The sequence below is a fragment of the Procambarus clarkii genome, chromosome 28 (genome assembly GCF_040958095.1).
Source record: "Procambarus clarkii isolate CNS0578487 chromosome 28, FALCON_Pclarkii_2.0, whole genome shotgun sequence".
NCBI lineage: Eukaryota > Metazoa > Arthropoda > Malacostraca > Decapoda > Cambaridae > Procambarus > Procambarus clarkii.
Window position 1 is genome coordinate 8078016 of NC_091177.1, and position 21669 is coordinate 8099684.

The window sequence follows — 21669 nt, forward strand, 5'->3', positions numbered from 1 at the left end:
TAACTTACATGCATTTATATTACATATATTCAACGGTTATTTAGTAAATTTCAGCATGGTACAGCATCTTTTGTATATATTAACAAGTTTAGGTATACACATATATGTGCTGCTACCCTATTCTATATGTTTAGTTTAGTTCATTTATTCTATATGAAGAATTACATTGTAAATAAAAAAACAGTAGCGTCAACATTTTGTTTACAGTACAACAGTTGCTCCACAGAGTACGATGTTGAGGGGAGCGGGGAGTCAGCTGGCCGGGCTGCCATTCATGCTGCACATGTGCGTGTGTTTGTGGGAATTATAGTAAGGACGAGTACGACGAGCACTGCTCACATCATCAGCGCAGAGCAAACTGAAGAAGGAAAACGGTTTTACAATGGAGAGTGCGAGAATAACTATGCAGGAATTCCAATTGGTTTATGTGAGTTAAAAGAAATTGCTCTCTTTTTAGTTACCCTACACAGATATGATAACTTTATTTACCTGAATTTACCCGAGGATTTCTGTCTAACGGTTTCGACGATGGCAGGAAGTCTGCGGTTTGTCAAAGGTTCCATTTAAGTTGTATGTTCAATTCCAGGCAATAACTAATAACGACACAGCTAGTTGGGAAACAGCAGCAACTTCAAAACTACAATCTATACCATTACATACTGTTCTAAAATGGGACAAAAATTTACAACATATCCATGTAATTGGTGGCACCATTGAAATTCTCCACAATGAAAATGAAATTTGTCACAACAACATTAAATGCTGCAAACTACTGCTAAATGATTATTTCCCAAACCTATTTTCAAATTCAAATTCAAATGTTTATTCAGGTAAAGTACATACATATAGGGTGTGATACAAATATTGATGAATTTATAGATAGAGCTAGTACATACAATGCCTAAAGCCACTAAACACAAAGCTTTTCGGGCAAAGCGTTTCGGTCATTTTTGTTTGCAGCCTGCATGTCTGGTAACTGGGTCCTGTAATACAGTGGTCCATATAAATCGGGTCACAACGGCAGAGTTCCGGACTCGATTCCCATTGTAGGACAGACAGTTGAGCACACTTCCTTTTACTTGATGCCTTTTGTTCATGTAGTGATAATAAGTACCCACGTGTTAGGCAATTGTTGCGGGCTGCATCTTCGGAAGGTCATTTCCTGGCCTAAAGGACCATAATGAGAAATGTTGTTGTTGTTGTTTTAGGGGTGACGACGATCGTGGGATCGGATGCACCCCGGCGTACCCGTGATGGGTTAATCGCGAAGCCTGGAAAGGTGGAATGCCAAGCCAAAACGCGAAACGAATGACGCCAGTCACTAGAAACTAATATGCCATACGGCAAATAAACGCACAGTCAGGCAGATGATTGGGAGTCCCAGGAGTCCCGCAGGGTGACAAGCACCGGCCTCGCCCCACACAGAGAACACCAGGTAGCAAAACCAAAACTCGGCCCCAACTAAAATGCATAAAGTCATCCAGAGAAATAAGTACATGCTTCCTGTCTCCGACAACAGGAAACTTAAGCCTGAACACGAATTCAACTCTGGGGTCGCCGCTTTATTGATCCGTAAGGATAACCGAACAAGGAACGCAACACAAAACGGGTGTAACAATAACGTTGTTATATTGTTGTTATTGGTACTAGTTAGCCAATGTAGAACACCAGAGTCAACCCTAGTTCACCTTGAAATTGGGACTGCTAGCTGATGTAGTGGTAAGGAATCAAGACTGCAGTCTCCTGTAGTAAAGCAAGATATTGGTAATGCTGATAGATGAGCTAGAGAGAGGGTGAATAATGTGACCAGGTGTATACCTTAATTATGGCCTTCTCACATCTGCATATTGCAGAAGAGATGGGGGTCCCAGCCCTATCCCTTAACCCCCTGTGACAGAGGAAATACATTAGCTGTTTGCACCACATAGTGGTGGGTGGTGATGTCACTACATTGTCAGGGTGCACACAATACTATTGTTATTTTATTTTATTTTATTAAGAGTTTACCTGTATAATTTGTCATTTTTAATACTGTATTTGGAAAGGTATAACTATTCCTTTATGTGCCTCTGTAACTTGTTTTCACTACTGCCAACAGCATAGGTTGGAGGTTCATAATAAATGAACTAATGTATTATTTTATTTGTGCCTTGTTTAATATCATTACTTCTGCACACAGGAAAATGATAGCCCAAATTTATCCACAAAGAGAAAGAAAAACAAGGGCAAGACTGGCCCTGTGGGGGGCAAAGTGGAAATAATAAAAATGAATTCCCTTGAAATGGAGATTGACTTCATTGGCTTTCACATATCTCTTGTAAATGCCATTAGAAGAATTATTCTTGCAGAGGTAAGTTCCCATTAATTTGACTTATGATTTTGTTTTAATAATGCTAATATTTAATAGAAATGTTGTAATACTGTAGTGGAGGTAGGAATATTACTTCTGTCGTGGAAGTGGTGCTCGTACAAACACGAGCATGGTTTGTGTATATTATGGGGAGATAGTATCTTTGAAGCAGAATAAAGCTTATAAAATTTTTGAGCCAAGGCCAGCTACTCAGAAGCTCTCTGAACCAGCCCTGTTATGATCTACCATCGTTTGGCCCCTTGTTAACAAGTATCATTGTAAATAGCTGTGTCATATAAGATTATGGAGAAGAGAGAAAGTTGCATGTACAATTCAAGGTTATCACTAAGGGACCAGCCTGTTGTGGCAAACAAAAGTGACCCATACCCTTGACACCCACTACAAAGGCTAATTATTAAACACACAGAATGCCAATTTGCATTACAATATGCTACCACAGCTAAGTGGTAAGCACCTTTCATAACAATAGTATATACAGTGTAGCAGATGGCCATCTCACTTTATGCCTAGTGTCTAATGTCACTACACCTAGGCTCTGTAGTGGCTAATATGATGAAGTTTTGTCTACTTTTTCCTTTGAGATTTGTTCCAGTGTAGGAAATTTATCCATGCTTTATGTTTTTGTTTCATGTCATGTTTAACTATTTCATTGTCACTGACTATAAATATTCTGGATATACCTGGAGATGGTTTCAGTAGTTCTACTTCCCGAGCACAGCCTGAGGCTAAGCTCGACTTATGATAACCTGGTCTAACAGGCTGTTGTTTGGAGCTGCTGCTGTTTGTTGTTGGATGTTTGGATATGTGGGCCCACAGGCTCACATATCCACTACAGCCTGTTGGTCCGGCACCTCTTGCAAGAACCTGTCCAAGAGCCTCTTGAATACATTCACCTTCAGTCTGGCAATACTGTATTTCTAATACTTGCTGGTAGGGTGTTGAACAACCATGGACCCCTGATGCTAAGACAGTACTCTCTGATTGTGCCTATGGCACCTCTACTCCTCATTGGTTCTATTCGGCATTTCCTTCCATACCTTTCGCTCTAGTATGTTGTTATTCTACTGTGCAAATCTAGAACCTGGTCCTCCAGAATCTTCCATGTATATATTATTTAATACCTTTCTCATTTCCTTTTCAGAGAGTACATTTTGAGAACTTTGAGACAGTCTCAATAATTTAGATGTTTTATTGTTTCTATGGGTGCCGTATATGTTCTCTGTATTCCCTCTAATTCAGATATCTCCTGCTCTGAAAGGCGAAGTGAGTAACGAGCAATATTTAAGATGGGACAGCACCAGTGATTTAAATAGTATCAGTATTGCTGTGAGGTCCCTGGATTTGAACGTTTTCATAATCTATCCTATCATTTTCCTGGGAGCCGCTATATTTGCTTGGTTAAGTTCACTAAATGTCAGGTCCTCAGATATCATAATTCCCAGGTATTTTACATGTTGTTTCATTCAATGAGTAGGTCTGATTGTTTCCTGTACCCCGTGTTTCGTTTATGTTTCTTGTTGTCACCATACCTCAGTACTGTATATGAACATGTTTGCGAATGATGCTAAGACACTGGGAAAGATAGGCGATGCAGACGATTGTCATGCCCTTCAAATTGATCTAGATAAAATAAGTGTTTGGAGCGCGATGGGGAAAATGTAATTCAATGTGAATGAATGCCATGTTATGGAATGTGGAATCGGAGAAAATAGACCACACACAACTTACAGATTATGTGGAAAGGAATTAAAGAAATCTAACAAAGGACGAGCTCTAGGGGTGGTTTTGGACAGTAGGCTGTCACCAGAGGAACACACAAAGAACATTGTGCAAAGTGCATATGCATTACTTTCCAACTTCAGAATCCCTTTTAATTACATGGTTGGTGAAATACTAAAGAAACTGTTCATTAATATTTTTAGACCAAAATTGGAATATACAGCAGTTGTATGGTGCCCATATCTCAAGAAGCACACCAATGAACTGTAAAAGTGCAAAGGCATGCTACAAAATGTCTTCTGGAGCTGAAAACAAGAGTTACGAAGAGAGGCTAGAGGCGTTAAATATACCAAAGTCTAGAAGATAGAAGAAAAAGAGGTGATATGATCACCACTTGCAAAACAATAACAAGAATCGACCAAATTGACAAAGAGAATTCATGAAACCAGCAACTTAAGAACAAGAAGTCACAGATTCAAGCTATGGAAACAAAGGTGGCAGAAAAATATTAGAAAGTTTTCTTTTGCAAACAGTGGTAGACGGTTGGAACAAGTTAGGTGAGAAGGTGGTGGAGGTCAAGACCGTCAGTAGTTTCAAAGCATTATATGACAGAGTGCTGGGAAGATGGGACACCACGAGTGTAGCTCTCATCCTGTAACTACACTTAGGTAAGTACACTTAGGTAATTACACACACACACACACACAGAGGCATACATGCACAAGGAAACAATCGACTAGACCCTGTACACAATGATAAAACTTATTTTCTAAATGAAGCTAAAGAAGACTGTGGATATAATAATAGTGTGGGCTTTGCATTCTTTCTCCGAACTGAGAGAGCAATCGGGGAAAGTAGGAAAGTATGACTTCCGAGAAAGACTGAAAATTCCTTGGAATACTGTTGTCACTATGTTGTTCTGCATGAATGTGTAAGATATTGTCTTGACTGTGTAAGACATTGTCTTGACTGTGTAAGATCCTGTGCAAGGATACAGTGATGTAACTTTCTGAAGTAACCAAATATTGTTTTTATTATTTTAAAATTTAACAGTTGAATATTCCATAATTGTTTGGCAGTATGTTAGGTCAAACATATAATGTTTAATTCCAAAGAAAACTGTTGATGTTAATTGTTAAATTAATGCTTTCAGGTACCAACAATGGCAATAGAAAAGGTATATATGTACAATAATACCAGCATTGTTCAAGATGAAGTTTTAGCTCATAGACTTGGCTTGGTTCCTCTGAAAGTTGATCCTCGATATTTTGAATTTAGAAATAAAGGTAAGTGTATCGCGGTTTTTATTTATTTGCCAAATTATGGTTTTAAGCATGAAATGTGCTTGCCTTCCCTAAGCATATCCTGTGGACTGCTTCAAGCAACAGCCTGTTGGACCAAGTTATCACAAGGACCAAGTTATCACAGGTCCAACAGCCTGTTGGACTAAGTTATCACAAGTCGAGCTTGGCCTCAGGCCAGGCTCGACTTGTGATAACTTGGCCTGAGTTGTGATAACTTAGTTGTGTAACTAAGTTGTGATAACTTAGCTCCCGAAACCCTCTCCAGGTTTGTTTTATTGTTCATTTAAATGTGTAGTGCCTAGTTGTTTTGTGTGTCCGAACTTTGATACCAATTTTAGTTTTACAGTATTTCAGGGCTAATTTCCTGGTGCGACCTCTTTCAAAGTTGTTTGGTAATCTTCATCATGGACTGATACCACTTCTTTAGGATCAGACTGTAAAAGTAGCCACATTATAAAATTGAGAAAAGTGTAAAAGATGATTTGGTCACACTGAACAACTATATATAAAAAGTGTGGTAAAGAGTGCATTTGAGGAATTTAGGGATAGAATAAGAGAAAGCTGTATAAGATGGACTGACGTGATGTGTGAGCAAGGCAGCAAAAATTGAGAGTGAATAGAACATGAGAGGTGGTAGAATGTAAGGCTAGGTGGATGTTTAACATACTTTACATGTTTATCCTTGACAACTCTGATGAACATCACACCTATTATGAAGTAAGGATAGTTGCTGTGAATAATTTGTTAGGTTAACACGACTGGTGAAGTAATACTTCACCAGTTAAGTGTTAGTGTTGGAATAAACTCCATGAACATATAACATCATACATTATAAATATTCAGTACAGTATATACTTACAAAATTATTTACTGCATGTGCAAAAAATATATTTGAGATTTCTTTTACTTAGGGGGAACTGTTTATGTGTGATGTATTGAAGTTAAAAACTAAATATTTTATTGCTTTATTAAGCTGACCAATGTCATTACTGTTCCACTCTAGGTTACTGACTAATCTTAATCTGATGTTGATTCATGCAGATGAAACGGAGTGGGGAGCCCAGGACTCTGTTATGTATAGACTTCAAGTACAGTGTACAAAGAATCCTAGTGCTGCACTTGATGAGACCAACCCTGACTGTTTGTATCTCAACAGAAAAGGTGAAAAGCTTCAAACTTATGCAAGGTGTTAATTTACTAATAGGTGTATTTATTGTTGTACCCAAATAAAATTCATTAAATTTCCAGACAAATTTTAATGTGAAAAAGAGGAGTTAAATGAAAGTCAAAGTGCCCAACCATCTGTCCTTCTTTGGGGATTGAACTGATTGTGCTCAGTTGTGGAACAACGACATAGACCAATGTGCTTTATGCCCCATGTATTGGAGAAGACTTGTTGTTGCCCAGAAATACTTCTAATAGCTAATCCAACTACACATGAGCCCCTTTATTAAAGATATTAGTGTTAATTATTAATACCAGAGAGTAAAAAGGAACTACAGAGGAACCTCGGGTGACGAGTAGGCCCATTACAAGCATTTCGGGTAACGAGCGAGCCACTCGCGGAAAATTTGTCTCGCTTGATGAGCTTCCACTCAGTTAACGAGAAAACCATGTGGTGCTTCCTGGCGTTCCCGCTGGTTCTCGGATGCCTCTGACGACAGTGTTTTTGTTATTTCGCAAGACAAGCATTTCACATGACGAGCTCGGTGTCGGAACGGATTAAATTCGTTAACCGAGGTACCACTGTACGAGCATTAGTACACTTTTCCACAGTTTAAAATAAGGAAGTTAAAATTAAATGGTGGTACAGTAAGAGGAAAATGATGGATATTTGAGAGCTGAGAAAATAAAGAAGTGTGACAGATTTTGTTCTACTCCTTTTTGGGATGGATGGAGGTGCCATTATTATAACAGAAAGATTGTGTTTACCTGGAGTGAGGCTTGTGTTAAAAGTTGCACTTTTAACTCTTTACGCTATAAAGTACTACTTGCACTCAAATGTGTACATATGAGCAATCATGACATTAATTGTAAGTTATTAATGCCTAGAAATATGACAAACTTATTGACTGGTGGGAAGTAAGCTATATCTTTTATGGGGAACATTTTAAGAATACATACAAAAAAGGTCCAGTAATGGTGAACAAATAATATAAGGGTCCAATAAAGGTATAAAGGAATTGAAGTAGACTCATATTAAAAGGTAATGTATTTATTTAGCAGCTTGTAGGGTTTCTTGTCAGTGAAATTCAGATATCAGATGCACATTTCCACTTTTTCCCTAACCATTATTTAGAGAATTAAATATTTGTGTGTGGAATGTCTTTCAGAATACAGTACAGTGGTACCTCGGAATGCGATTGTCCCTGTATGCGAGGTTTTCGGAAGGCGAGGTGTATTTACTCCAAAAATTTGTCTCGGAAGGCGATGGTTACTTCGGGAGGCGAGTTTGGACGCGAGTTTGTTGATACGCGTACAGCCGACCTAGCGCGTTCGTCGCCCCTCCGCCCCTCAGTTTATTATTGTCTCGCGCTCAGTGACTACCCCCACATCAATTCTTCTCGCGGATTTTCAGTGTTTTGTTGGATTTTTGGTGATTTGTCTATACAATTTGTTATTATATATCTCACCATGGGTCCCAAGAAAGCCAGTGGTAAGGATAAAGGCCAGAAAGCTCATCTGAGGATGACAATAGAGGAGAAACAAGAGATCATTCGGAAGCATGAGAACGGTACACATGTTGTTGAACTTTGTAGGCAGTACAACAAAGCCACATCAACAATATGCACTATACTTAAGAAGAAAAATAAGATTATGGGTGCTAAAGTGGCAAAAGGAGTAAGAACATTAACGGCACAAAGACCACAAATACTTGAAGAAGTGGAAAAGTTGTTATTAATTTGGATACACGACAAGGAGTTGAGGGGTGATAGTGTTTCGGAGGCCATTATTTGTGAGAAAGCCAGGGTGTTGCACGAAGACCTTCTAAAGAATACCCCTGCAACGAGTGATGCAGATAAGAAAGAGTTTAAGGCAAGCAGGGGCTGGTTTGAAAAATTTAGAAAGAGAAGTGGTATCCATAGTGTTACAAGGCATGGGGTTATGTGATGTGATTATGGAAGGGGACTCCCCTTCCAAACAGTAATTCCTCTCCTCCTCCCCCCTCCTCACCATCTTCCATACGCCTACAGCACTCGACAGCAAGGTAAGTAATAACTGGAACACAGTTTTGTAGGTTTATTTAGATGAATTAGGTAAATTAGGCATAAAAATTTAGTTTGATGTGGGGTTTTTGGGGTAGTCAGGAACGGATTAATTCATTTCCCTTTATTTCTTATGGGGAAATTAACTTCGGAATGCGAGTTTTCGGAAGGCGAGGCGTCTCCAGGAACGGATTAAACTCTTATTCTGAGGTATGCCTGTATAAACATTTTACAAACTAAAAAGTTAAATTATATATTTTTTAATTGTCTATGGAGTGTAGTTATCTTCAGTAAGCTGCAGCATTGCCCAAAACTTAGTTGTTTATTTGTTATTAAGATTGAAAATATATTTTCATATGCTAATAGCAGTGCATCCCTGAATAATGTTTTGTCATGACATTAAAATATTATTTTGTTTTCAGTGTTGTCATCAAGCCTGAAGTGGGTTCCTCTGGGTAATCAAGGCTTCTTCAAGGAGGCTAAAATGCAACCTCTTCATCAAGATATTTTATTAGCCAAAATGAATGCTGGACATGTAATAGAATTGGAAGCATATGCTGTTAAAGGTAGATGAGAATCTGCCATTTTGTCAGTAGTACATGAGGTGCATGTTGTATATTTAGTACATAAGACACTGGGTAAAATATCATGATATTATATCTGAAAACTAAATACAGTAATGCTCAAATTTCAATAGCTTTTCTCAGCAGTGTGACTGAAAGAATGAGGTTTAACAAAACATAAGTTGAAATAATCATCAATGTCTCTTCATTTTCAGATACCGTAGTATTAACATTTTAAAACATAGGCATAATTTATATACCAAAGATGGTTTCCATTTAAATGAAGTTGGGGTACAACATATTTCAGCTGGAACTTACTCTATTTGCTGGATTTTGCTGGACTCCTTTACCTCAATGGGTCAAAATGTTGTTTAAAATATATATATATTAATGATATTCATGTTTTCTGGATAGGTCCTCTTGGTAGTTCCTCAGAGCTTACAACTGGCACTCAAGACCATAATTGAAGCACCAGACTTTTGTCACTGGCTTCACTGGCTTTGTCACAACAAAGACCCATATCTACTTTTTTTTGGGGGAGGGGGGAGATGAAGTAGTACAGAATGTATACATGATTGTGCCGTATATCTACTTACTGTTGTCGGTAGGGATATACAGTATATGGTTTGCCGAAAGTTTAATGTCGGTAAAAATCCGTCTATGTTTTTTCACATCTGGTGGCTCCTCCTATGTATATTTTCTGTGCTTTATGGAACTTTTTGCTCCATCTCATCTCCAGGTGACAGGGTTCAGTGTATGGCAACCATGTAAACATTCTCTCATGCCTGGCAGTCTCGCTTAATGGTCAGTTGTGTGTGGACGGCTCATTAATAGTGTGTCAGGGAGGTTTACTTTGCTAATTTGCTGGTTGAGTTGCAATGTCTTCCACACCAAGTTCAAAATCTGACCGTTCTACTTGTAGCTTTCTTGGGGATCGGGCCACTATGATTTACCACTTAATTTAAGAGCCTGTCTCTGCTGCTTGCATCCTTCCTTGATATTTCATATGTTTCTTGCCTTTACAATCCCTGTGTATGTGTGTGTGTGTGTCTGTGTTTGGCTCTGACTCTTTAAGGTGGTGGGGCCTTGCCGTGCTTGAGATAAGCATTCAGTGGTCATTGCCATTTTTCTATGACTCTTCATGCACATGTCTCCGGAACATATCTCAAAATCCTCCTAAAAAAATAGAGAACTCATTTCCTCCATGCCAGTAACAGCCAGAAACAACCTTGAAGGATGGGAAGTTAGTTGGTCCACACTAAAGTAAGTTTTGAGTGAAACAACAACTAGGTATGAGAGCAATTATATAAGCAATAAACACCCACTCTTCATCACTTAAGGTGCATACATGGATGAACAATCTCCTGACAATAAATGAGGGTGGTAATGAGAAGCAGTGCATCAGACTGGAGAGAGGATACTAATGGAGTACCACAAGGTTTAGTTGTAGCACCAATAATGTTCATTGTCTACATAAATGACCTTCCAGAGGGAATACAGAATTATATGAACATGTTTGTTGATGATGCTAGGAAAGATAAGCAACTTAGACAATTGTTGTGCTGTTCAAGATGACTTAGATAAAATAAGTGTATAAAGTAATATGACAGATTAAAGTTAACAGGAAAATAGGCCAATAGGCATTAAAAATCTCAAAGGAAGATCTAGAGGTGGTTCTGGATGGAAAACTGTCACCAGAGGACTATGTAAAGGATTTTGTGCAAGGAGTATGTGCTGCAGTTTCTAACTTGAGAGTCACTTAAATACATGGTCTTTGAAATATTGAAGAAATTGTTCGCAACTTTTGTAAGACCAAAATTTGAATATGCAGTGGTTGTACTGTACAGCAGGGAGCCGGTCGGCTGAGCGGACAGCACACTGGACTTGTGATCCTGTGGTCCTGGGTTCGATCCCAGGCGCCGGCGAGAAACAATGGGCAGTTTCTTTTACCCTATGCCCCTGTTACCTAGCAGTAAAAATAGGTACCTGGGTGTTAGTCAGCTGTCACGGGCTGCTTCCTAGGGGCGGAGGCCTGGTCGAGGACCGGGCCGCGGGGACACTAAAAGGCCCCGAAATCGTCTCAAGATAACCTCAAGATACAGTTACAGTGCCCCATCTCAAGAAACGTATCAATACAGTAAACTGGAAAATATGCAAAGAAATGCTACTATATGCCTTCTGGAACTAAAAAACAAGAGCTTCATGGAGAACTTAGTGGTGTTAAATATGCCAAAGCTAAAAGATAGAAGGGAGGCAATATGACCACTACTCACAAAATAGTAACAGGAGTAAAAAAAATTGACAGAGGATTTCTTGAAATGTGCAACTTCATGAAAGGAAAAATATTAAAAAGTTCTCTTTTGCAAAAGGAACAAGTGAGAGGGCAGTGGATGTCAAAACTAGTTTCAAATCGTCGTATGACAAAGAATACTGGAAAGACACCATGAGCGTAGTTCTCATCCTGTAACTACAATTAGGTAGTTGCTTTTAGATAACATCCTCACATCCACAAGTAATTACGAGCCATAAGAGAGAGATCAATTAACATTCTCAAGTGAATAACCCCGGCAAAAGATACTGTGCTCCATTTTTCACGTAAGTCAGAACCACAGCACAACCACACACTCAATAATTAAACTCCCACTCAACATGTCTTGCATCAGGAACGATGTCTTGAAGTTCTGTCAACTCGAGACAAGTCCACTCAAAGGAAGTCCATGAAAACCTGAGAGAAAAAATTTCTGGTTTTTAATAGTCTCTGATAGGTGCCATGACCTCTAAAACAAGAGCCAAAGAAGAGACTGGTAGCAAGAGAAAAACACAATGAACATTTACAGTATATGCTAGTGAATACTCTAACTAAGCATGGACACCATGTACATGGACTTCAAAGTCCAAAGGAAATTTAGTCAACTAATCTAGGATAAGAAAATCTCCACAAGTCCCAGTGATGCACTCAGTGGTGTGTAAGGGAAGAGAATGAGGTGTTCACTGCACTGGGACACCAATTTGCAAAAACAACCACCTGGTGGCAGTGGATAAAAGTTTAATTATGCTGCACAAGCTTTTTATATGACAACCTGCTTCCCCAATGTGCATGAAAAAAAAAAACAGCATTGAATGTAATGAAATGCTAATTTCTTGGCAAGCCTCGGTGGCTCCCTGAAGCTACTATGCTGATATAGTACCAAACTACTAGGTGCCATCAGATCGCAGAGTTCCTGTTGGCCTACTAGGAACCACAAGTCAGAACCTGGGCCCATCCCCCCCCCCCTCAATGGGGCACAGGAAGCTGTGGCAATATGAACAATTTTATGTCAAATTTATTCATATCTGCTGTCACCAAGGAAAGGCACCCAGAAAGTCAGTGAAACAAAACAGGCCACTGCTTGGTTAAAAACCATACTGGAGCCTCAAAACAGCCAAAATAAATCCTCCCCCCCAACAAAGTAAACAAACAACAGAAAATTCATGAAATTAGTGTGAACTAGTTCACCCTACCTTCCCTCCTCGTTTGGAGGGGAGGAGGGAGTCAGACCTGGTCAGCCGGTTGCTCCACCCCCAGTTCTTATGATGATGTAAACCACTCCAACACCCTGGGAAAGGGAGGGTGTCAGGGAGCCACCAGGGCTCACCCAGAAATTGGCGTTTCAGTACATCCAACACAAGTTTTTCTAGGGGGTATCCCCCCCCCCTTGTGGCTCCCTAAAGTTATCTATCCACAGAGAAGGAAAAACAGGGCATTTACCAGGGAGGAGGAAGCACTACAGGTATCAGGACTAAGAAGCATCACAGGTATCAGGACGAGGAAGAGACAAACGGCCGCAACACATGATCCATGGCCACACAAGGTCACTGAGGACCGGGAACATTCACAAGATACCAGGCCACTAGACTCCTGTTCGACTGCTAGAACTCCCACACCTGAATATCGGTGCAAGACATGTTGGCAAAAGACTGCTGACAGACGCGCATATTTGTGCACATCATGGGCACGAGGGTAGACCACAGGCTGGCTAAATTTATTGACACTGCAGACAACCTGAGAAATACCAGCTCTGGAACAGGGAACCAAGGAAAACTGTATCAACTCACAAAGAGTCCACCAAAGCAGAACAGGTGGCACGAAGCCAGACTGATCAGAGAGGGCGACCAGGTACTGTCTGTACCTAGAAGTCTACATACTGTAGGCTCCTCCTTGTACCTCTTTGAGAGGAGCCAGGTTCTGGCTCGTGGACCCCGGTAGACCAATAAGAACTTTTGCGATCTGATGGCACCTAATAGTTTGGTACTATATCAGCATAGTAGCTTCAGGGAGCCACAAGGAGCTTTCCCCAGAAAATTCTGATAACGGAATTAATTTTTGTAACAATTAAAATTATTGTTTCGAATGGTTTTTCTTGGTAATGGGTTTATCTTTGATACCACATGCTTCCTCTGCCCCTTGGAGGGGCAAGATAGTTTGATAAGGTCTTTTTCCTTGGTGGAGGTCTTTTTCCCTGGTGGGTAGAAAGAAGTCATGGAAGCCTTGCATTTCCAGTACAATATAACCTTAGTAGCCAGTTCCATATTCTCATATACACATTTTGAGGAGTCGGCCCACGAAATATAAATATAATTCATCCCTTCATTAATTTGTTCACACTATATGCATTCATGAACAAACAAGCCCCACCATACTCCAGCAGTCTTCCACAGCAGCAGCCCACTGCTTTATAATAAAGTGTTGTTTATGAATTATCACATATAATACATTATCCTCATATAATAAATACACACCCACATTACAAATCACTCCTACCAATTCTTATTCCCTCACCTTATCTTGTGTTTGTTTTTCACACAATCCTCACGTCCTCACACACACACATGTATGTCGTCTCCATCTTCTTGACCATATCCACTTATCCTCATTTTATTCGAATACAGCACATTTCCTCCATCAGTCTATTATCATTCATTCCTTCAGTATTTTCGAACCATTTTGGTACAGTCTTCTCAATTGTTTGGTTTTCGACATTTTACACTCTATAGCTCTTGACACTTTTATTCTCTTCTACCTCTTGATTTTTTTATATGTAATCACACTCATTTAACATCCATCACAAGGGTCTGCCCAACCACTCCTTTATGCAGCCCTCTAGATGTATCAATTCCCATCTGGCCAGGGAATTGACCAAATGTGCCCTTGTTTTCACAAACTAGAGCTTTCATGTATCAACCACTTTTCTTTCCTGATTTGTGCTACTCTCAAACATGCTATACAATATTTCACAGTACAGTAGTTATGCAGCATTCTTGTAATGTGAATTTTGTTCTGTTTAAATTTGTCATATTCATGCCTTAATTTTTCTCTTTATATTAATAGGTATTGGTAGTGACCATGCCAAGTTCCAACCTGGCCTTGCTTGGTATCGCCTGTTGCCTGAAATAGAATTGACTCGGGAGGTGGAAGGTGAGCAAGCTGAACTCCTCCAGAAGTGCTTTTCTCCGGGAGTGATTGATGTTGTAACTACACCAGGAGGTAAGCAAGCTATGAATATATGAATATTTTATTTGCCATAAAAAGAAATAGTGTTTGAATATGTTTATCTGTGCATATCGTAACTGTAGGTTGAAACAGCACATTTGTACTAAATTGTAAATTTACTCAAAATATGGAGTTATTTTTCACTTTTATATTTGGAAATATGTAATTTTATATGTATGTGAAAGATGATGAAAAAGTTCACTGTAATCCACTTACGATTAATGATTTGATTATCCGAATGTTCAGTTTTCCTAATCTGTGTCTCATTTGTATAATTTCTCTGGATTATCTGACCATCAAAGATAGATTGGATAAACAAACCATAATGCAACACTTTGGAATAATGGGTATCCACCACTTTATCTGAAATATCCAATTGTCTTTTGGATATCCAAACATTTACATTATTATCATTTTAGTCATTTATTATGCACCCCATGCCCATCCTGTGGGTGGTGGTGGAAAGTGTTACAGAGGTACATAATAGGTTCAGGAACTGAACCCATAGTTCATTTAGCTAAGCAAGTAACAATTTTGTGAAGTTCGTTACACAATATTTTAAATATGAAAGAGCTTGAATAGTCCCCCAAGCCATAAATCACTAGACCTGACCATGGCTCAAACCTGCATAGTCAGGGGTTCACCCTCCGCAGGACACAGTACTGAAACCACTTCACCAGTGATTGTTTGTAAGGATTGATCAGTCCTGGAGCTCATGTAATGAGCTGTAAGAATTCAACTTATCTGCATATCTGGCAAGGGTCCATCCCATAAAGTTCAGATAAGTGAGCTCATACAGTATTTAAAACTGTCCTTGTTGGGTTATACTGGAGCTATGAAGTTACTAGAAAATGGTCAATTCAGTCTTTGAATGTAGACTGAAAAATGCACTGCATAAACTCAAAAGCTTTTCAGTATGCAACTTGGAAAAAACAGTGATTGCCAAGATATGGCCTGGCTAATTACCAAACAACCCACTAGGTTGGTACTCCCTAATCGCTACTCTCCTTCGATGCCGGGGTTTTTTGTTCTTGCAGCCCTGGGGATGGTTTTGTCTGTCTGCAGCCAGTTTCTTCTTTTCTTGTGAAGAATGGGTTGGTTGGCTTCTAAAGGGGTCCATTGGTGATTGATGCTTGATTGGTTCAAAGTAGGGTGCATCATGTTCTTTGTCTGGTGATGGCTCTTCGCTGCTACTTTTGCACCACTGTTTTTGCTTTGGTGAATTCATTGTGGTTTCTCTGGTTCCCTGTTCCAGGGCTCATATCTCTCATGTTGTCCGCAGTGTCATGAAGTCTAACCAGCCTGTGGTCTACCCTCATACCCATGCTGTTAGGAAATATGCTGCTCTCGTGGTTGTTTTTAGCAACATGTCTTTGGTTGACATTTGGGCGCGGGAGTTTTGGAAGTCAAACAGTCTGGGCCACCAGATATCTTGAGCACGTTCCGGTTCCTTTCCGGCCGTGTGTGGCTTTAGGGCTCCTGGCCCTTGTGGATTTGTTCCTGTCATTGCTGCCTGTCTCTTCCATGTCTTTAGCCCTGTGGTGCTGCAGCCTCCTGGATAAGTCCCTCCTTTTACTTATTTTTTGGATAGATAGCTTCAGGGAGCCGACAGGGATCCCCCACAGAAAGCCAGCGTTGAATGTAATGAAATGCCATTTTCTGGGTGAGCCCTGGAGGCTCCCTGACACTCTCCCTCCGTCCGGTCGGCAATTTTCATCGTTCAAGAACTGAATGGTGGGCTGCTGGCTCCCCCTTTGGGGGGGTGGGTGGGTAGCACTAATGAGCGGGAGTGCTAGGTGCATGAAGTGTTGCTTGTTGGGTTTCTTTCTAGGGGAGTTATTTTGATCTTTTCGAATGTTGATTGCACAGGTCAACCAGACAGTGGTCTGTTTAAATTCGCCCACCTTTCTGGGGCCTTTCCCGGTCGTTGGCAATTATGACGTACTTTAAATGTAAAGTGCTCATAGGCCATTGCTCCCTGCACCTCTCTGAGGGGGCCAGGTTCTGGCTCATGGTCCAAGGTAGGAGGCATAAGGACTCCAGTGACTGACGACCCTAAGCTAAAATAGCACATATCAGTTCGGATAGCTTCTGGGAGCCACTCACCCAGAAAATGGTGTTTCATTACATTTAATGCTGGTTTTTTTATTTGTTTTCTCAGTTATTTTTTAAGTTAAGACCATAAATTTAGTGTCAATGTCTGCAAATGAATTTGCTAATAGATGCTGTATGAAACGTATTTTTATAATATATATGTGTGATAGTTCTGAATATATATTAACATCATTACCAGTTTATTGTCGTCAGAATCTTTACTGTCGGAGTACGGATGATATATTTCAGTATCATTAGAATACTAAAGTGTTAATTGGGAGTCAGCTGTATTGCTGCACTTAGCTAAGATTGAGTTATTTTAATTCCCTGCAATTTTATAATAAAGACTGAACAAATTTATATTGCTACTTATAGCAATATAAATATTACTTGGAGTTCAGTATTTATTTGTGCTATATACATAATTGCTATATTCTATATATTATATATTCTATATATTATATAATTGATTATTATCAATTATATTCATAATTGCTATATATACATAATTGTTATATATATTGTGCTATATACATAATTGCGTAATTATTTTACTGCTCTTACTAATCTCTTTTTAATTTATTTTTCAGGGAAAAAAATAGCAAAGGTTAATGATGCCCGCAATGATTCCTGCTCTAGAAATGTTTTTGAGTATGATAGCATCAAAGATGCTGTCAAGCTCACAAGAAAGCCTGAACATGTGATTTGTAAGTTTGTTCATGTTTTATTTTGACAAAAATCCAGAGGATATTCAGAACATAATACAGTAGTATTTATAAAGATGCTGTCAGAATTACAAAAATTCTGCCATATTTAATACAAATTGTGTTGTGTGTGTAAAGGATTTGCCAGAAGGACAGCTTAATGACATGTCCCAATACATTCCAGGTTCAGGGACTGGCTAGCTGTTGTGGGGGGTCAGACTTATTACAGGGTTCTTCCCTTCAGCTTGAATATGCCTCCCCTACCCTTATCTTGAGGTTATCTTGAGATGATTTCGGGGCTTTTTAGTGTCCCCGCGGCCCGGTCCTCGACCAGGCCTCCACCCCCAGGAAGCAGCCCGTGACAGCTGACTAACACCCAGGTACCTATTGTACTGCTAGGTAACAGGGGCATAGGGTGAAAGAAACTCTGCCCAATGTTTCTCGCCAGCGCCTGGGATCGAACCCAGGACCACAGGATCACAAGTCCAGCGTGCTGTCCGCTCGGCCGACCGGCTCCTACCCCGTGTGTTTACCAGGATCGTTTGGGTTGTTTTGGCCTGGCTGCATCTGTTAGGGGTTCATTTGCTGGCCTACCTTGACAACTGGCTGGTGTGAACCCCTAGTCAGTCAGCGTGTAAGCTGGTAAGGGATCTGGTTCTTTCCCAGTTTGCTGGGTTTGGGCTCATCTGTTAGGGGTTCATTTGCTGGCCTACCTTGACAACTGGCTGGTGTGAACCCCTAGTCAGTCAGCGTGTAAGCTGGTAAGGGATCTGGTTCTTTCCCAGTTTGCTGGGTTTGGGCTCCTGGTTAACTGGAGGAAGTCCCAGTTGGTTCTGTCCCAGGTTCAAACTTGGCTGGGCCCTTATTTCAAACTATCAGTCTTTTTCCTTGCCTGGCTGGTCGAGTATTGTGTGGAGGCTGGAACTTTACATCCATTGTCTTTTCCTTAACAAGGTTTGGCTCCAGACATTGTACTGGCATTGGGGCTCCTCCAGAAAGAGGAGTTTCATTACACTCAATACTGAGTGTTTGGATAAGTAATAAGTTCTGTAATTTTTCATACTCATTTATGTGAATTAAATATTTCTTTTAGTTATCATACTAAAAGTTACCTACACTTTATTTTGTTTGTATGCATTCAGTGCCTCTGCTACATTTTTGTGCTTGATGTGATAATTGAGCAAAAATAAAATTATGTGTCTAATATCACTTTGGATTCATCTGTGAAAGTGAAGGCTCGGTTAACACTTTCACTGCCGGATAACGTTATTGCTGTCTTAAAATCAATGCATGTACAGTAGTTCGCGGGAGGATGGCAATGCCATCCAAAATTTAAATATTTGTAAAAATTTCATTTATTGTCTGATTATTATGGAACTTGTTTTAAAATGCACGCCAACATCTCCCCGTTCTCTCTATACCCTACGTGCCATCACTACACCACTGCGTGGATGGCCACCAACACAGTGGGCGGGTGGCCATCAAATTTAAACGTCTGCCTATTCCGGTTGTTTTACCTCGGGTATTTTTTGTTCTTGCCTTTATAAATACGAAACAACACAAAAACAAATGATATAGTGTAACAAATAATGTTGGGAATGAATAATGACTGTAAATGATGATGAAAAGTTTTTGTTTTTACATGATGTACTTTGTCTTATTTTATTGGTAATGTTATTTAACCTTGTATACATATTTCTTTAGAGCATTCTATTGCAAACAATTTGATACCAAAATGAACGACTTAGCACGAAAATTGAGGTGAGAAAACTGTCATGAGTATAAACATTAGAGTGTGGTTGTCCCCTCATGGGCAACATGCACCTACCTTGCGGTGCACTGTGGCGCGCCTGCAGCGAATGTGTTAATATATTCACTAATGATTTTTTTATTTTTGTTTCAGTTTATGTAGAATCACACAGTGCACTGAAGAGCTATGAAATTTTAGAGGAATCTGTCAACATCATGATTGGAAAGTGCAGCTTGCTGTTAGCTGAATTGGATAACTTGGAAGGTGACACAGCAAGCTAAACAAATACTGATGCAGTATCTTTATGAATAGTGCAAACAATTCAAATAAACATTAATAACTATGCCAATGACATCAAAATCTTCACCATTTTATATATCTTACAGATATGTGTCTGTTCAATAGGTGATATATTTCAATAGATCCTCTTAAATTGTTTCTTGAATGTTACAATGCAGTTTTACATTGGAAAATGTTAAGTACTGTTTATTGAATTCTTACTTTCACATTCTAGTATTTGGCTGGAATTCTCATAAGAAGTGACAAGAATAAGAATGCCAAAGCCAGCAGCCAGTGTAGACATTAGGTGTACTGTACTTGTAAATGAGCAATTAAAGATAAATGAGGATCATATTGGCTTTGATACCTTTGACTTCTTTATCTCTCTAATCTTGTGCATATTGCAGCATTACATAGTAGTACGATTGTTCTTTTCTTTTGAGATGTTCTGATGAGTGTTTTACTTTGTGATCAACTTGTCTTCAAATTCCACACAATTCCTTGCTGATGGATGCTTTGTTTTTCTTTATACTGTATACAGTTTTATAAATGTTTCATGATGTTTGCCCCTTTTTCCCTTTGCCAAGAAAAAACTCAGTCATATTTTTTTTTTTTTTTTTTAGATATATACAAGAGTTTTTACATTCTTGTACAGCCACTAGTACGCGTAGCGTTTCGGGCAGGTCCCTGGAATACAATCCCCTGCCGCGAAGAATCGTTTTTTCATCCAAGTACACATTTTACTGTTGCGTTAAACAGAGGCTACAGTTAAGGAATTGCGCCCAGTAAATCCTCCCCGGCCAGGATACGAACCCATGACATAGCGCTCACGGAACGCCAGGCGAGTGTCTTACCACTACACCACGGAGACTAAATCAGATACCCCAGTCATGTCTAATGGTGCCATGAGACACCATTAGAATTCCTATTTGATATTGAATCACAACTTAATGAACACTCTTGGACATTGTCACCCTCTAACATGGCCTAATAAAAAACAACACCCACAACAAATACACCGTGCCACAAAAAAGACGTGTCTTATTCAGTCAGTCATCATTCAGTGTATTATACGTGGTATTTGTGTGAATTATAATTAAATTATTAGAATGCTAAGGCTTATGGCAATCTACATAAGAAAATTATAAAAAGTACAAAATATTGACTAGAGAGATTATGCTGGTTGCCAGCTCCAGAAAAAACTGCTGACTGTCATCATATCACTCGTAACTGTGTTCACTACTCCTATATCCAGATTAACCTATGTACAGCTGATGGAATGAAATCTTTTTTCCTTAAAGTCCAAATTACATTATCCCTGCAAGAATGGATGGAAGAACTACATCATATCATTGCAGTTGGACAAAACTGACAAACAAAATAAATAATGCAGTACAATATTCCAAAGGAGGATACCGGGTATCAAGGCAAAAGAGTAAACAGTAGGGGAGAAGAAGTAGCACTACTGATACAACATTGTAACTTTGAGGAGATAAATTCCGGAGATGACTACCCAACAGGATTTCATACTAGGTATGAAAACAGTGAGGACCATGAAGATAGTAGTAAGTGTTATTAGCAACCCTTAATTAACTACAGGAAGATTCAAGGTAGAAATATCATAAATGCAACCAAACAAGTTTAAAGAAAGCCAGAGCAAAAATCCTAGTACAATACTTGGGGATTTTTAACCATATCTTGCGATGATTTCAGGGCTCAATGTCCTCTCGGCCTGGTCCCTGACCAAGCCTCCTAAATAGATTGGTTAACCTCTTAAATTGACCATGGAAATAAACTGGTTAACAAATGATCTTCATGGGTGAGATGAAACTTGGGGAGCAAGATCAGTGGACACTACAGACAAACACTTACCGTTGCAGCATATCAAGGAACCGAAAAGAGAAAGAAGAGGTGATCTAACAATTACCCGAAACCTGGTATTTACCCAAAATGAAGATGCAGAAAACAAAATATGAGGAGCCATTAGGAGCAGTGACCACTGCGCTATTTTGTTTGATTACATTGTCATTATTAAACAGAGAGAAAGTCAGAAATAGGATAAAATTGTGTAATTAAATACAGTAGAGGGTATTGCAGGAGGGTTAGGGACTATCTACAGGATGTTTAATGGGAGACCGAAATGGAGATA

The 21669-nt window shown here is 39.4% G+C and overlaps 2 protein-coding genes across 4 annotated transcripts in view; one reads left to right on the forward strand and one right to left on the reverse strand.

Annotated features, from left to right (window-relative positions):
• Positions 1-21669, reverse strand: part of Trpm (transient receptor potential cation channel, subfamily M) — a 397144-nt gene that overhangs the window by 295305 nt on the left and 80170 nt on the right. The window lies entirely within an intron of this gene.
• Polr1C (RNA polymerase I and III subunit C) lies at positions 209-19872 on the forward strand. 2 transcript variants are annotated; one of them, XM_045737256.2, is made up of 8 exons: positions 209-427; positions 2180-2350; positions 5244-5376; positions 6436-6555; positions 9023-9166; positions 14532-14687; positions 17378-17494; positions 19395-19872. In XM_045737256.2, the coding sequence occupies exons 1-8, from the start codon at positions 383-385 to the stop codon at positions 19520-19522; spliced, it is 1014 nt and encodes a 337-aa protein (XP_045593212.1). In that variant the 5' UTR covers positions 209-382; the 3' UTR covers positions 19523-19872. The 2 variants fall into 2 exon arrangements, with proteins under 2 accessions (XP_045593212.1, XP_045593213.1); XM_045737257.2 differs by lacking the exon at positions 6436-6555 and having other exon boundaries at positions 245-427; positions 19395-19668.

Bases quoted from the DNA above. Each gene is read 5' to 3' on its own strand.
- Polr1C (XM_045737256.2), top strand. From the start codon at position 383: ATGGAGAGTGCGAGAATAACTATGCAGGAATTCCAATTGGTTTAT. The intron at 428-2,179 runs GTGAGTTAAAAG...TTCTGCACACAG, and splicing joins AGGAATTCCAATTGGTTTAT to GAAAATGATAGCCCAAATTT. The intron at 14,688-17,377 runs GTAAGCAAGCTA...TTTATTTTTCAG, and splicing joins TGTTGTAACTACACCAGGAG to GGAAAAAAATAGCAAAGGTT.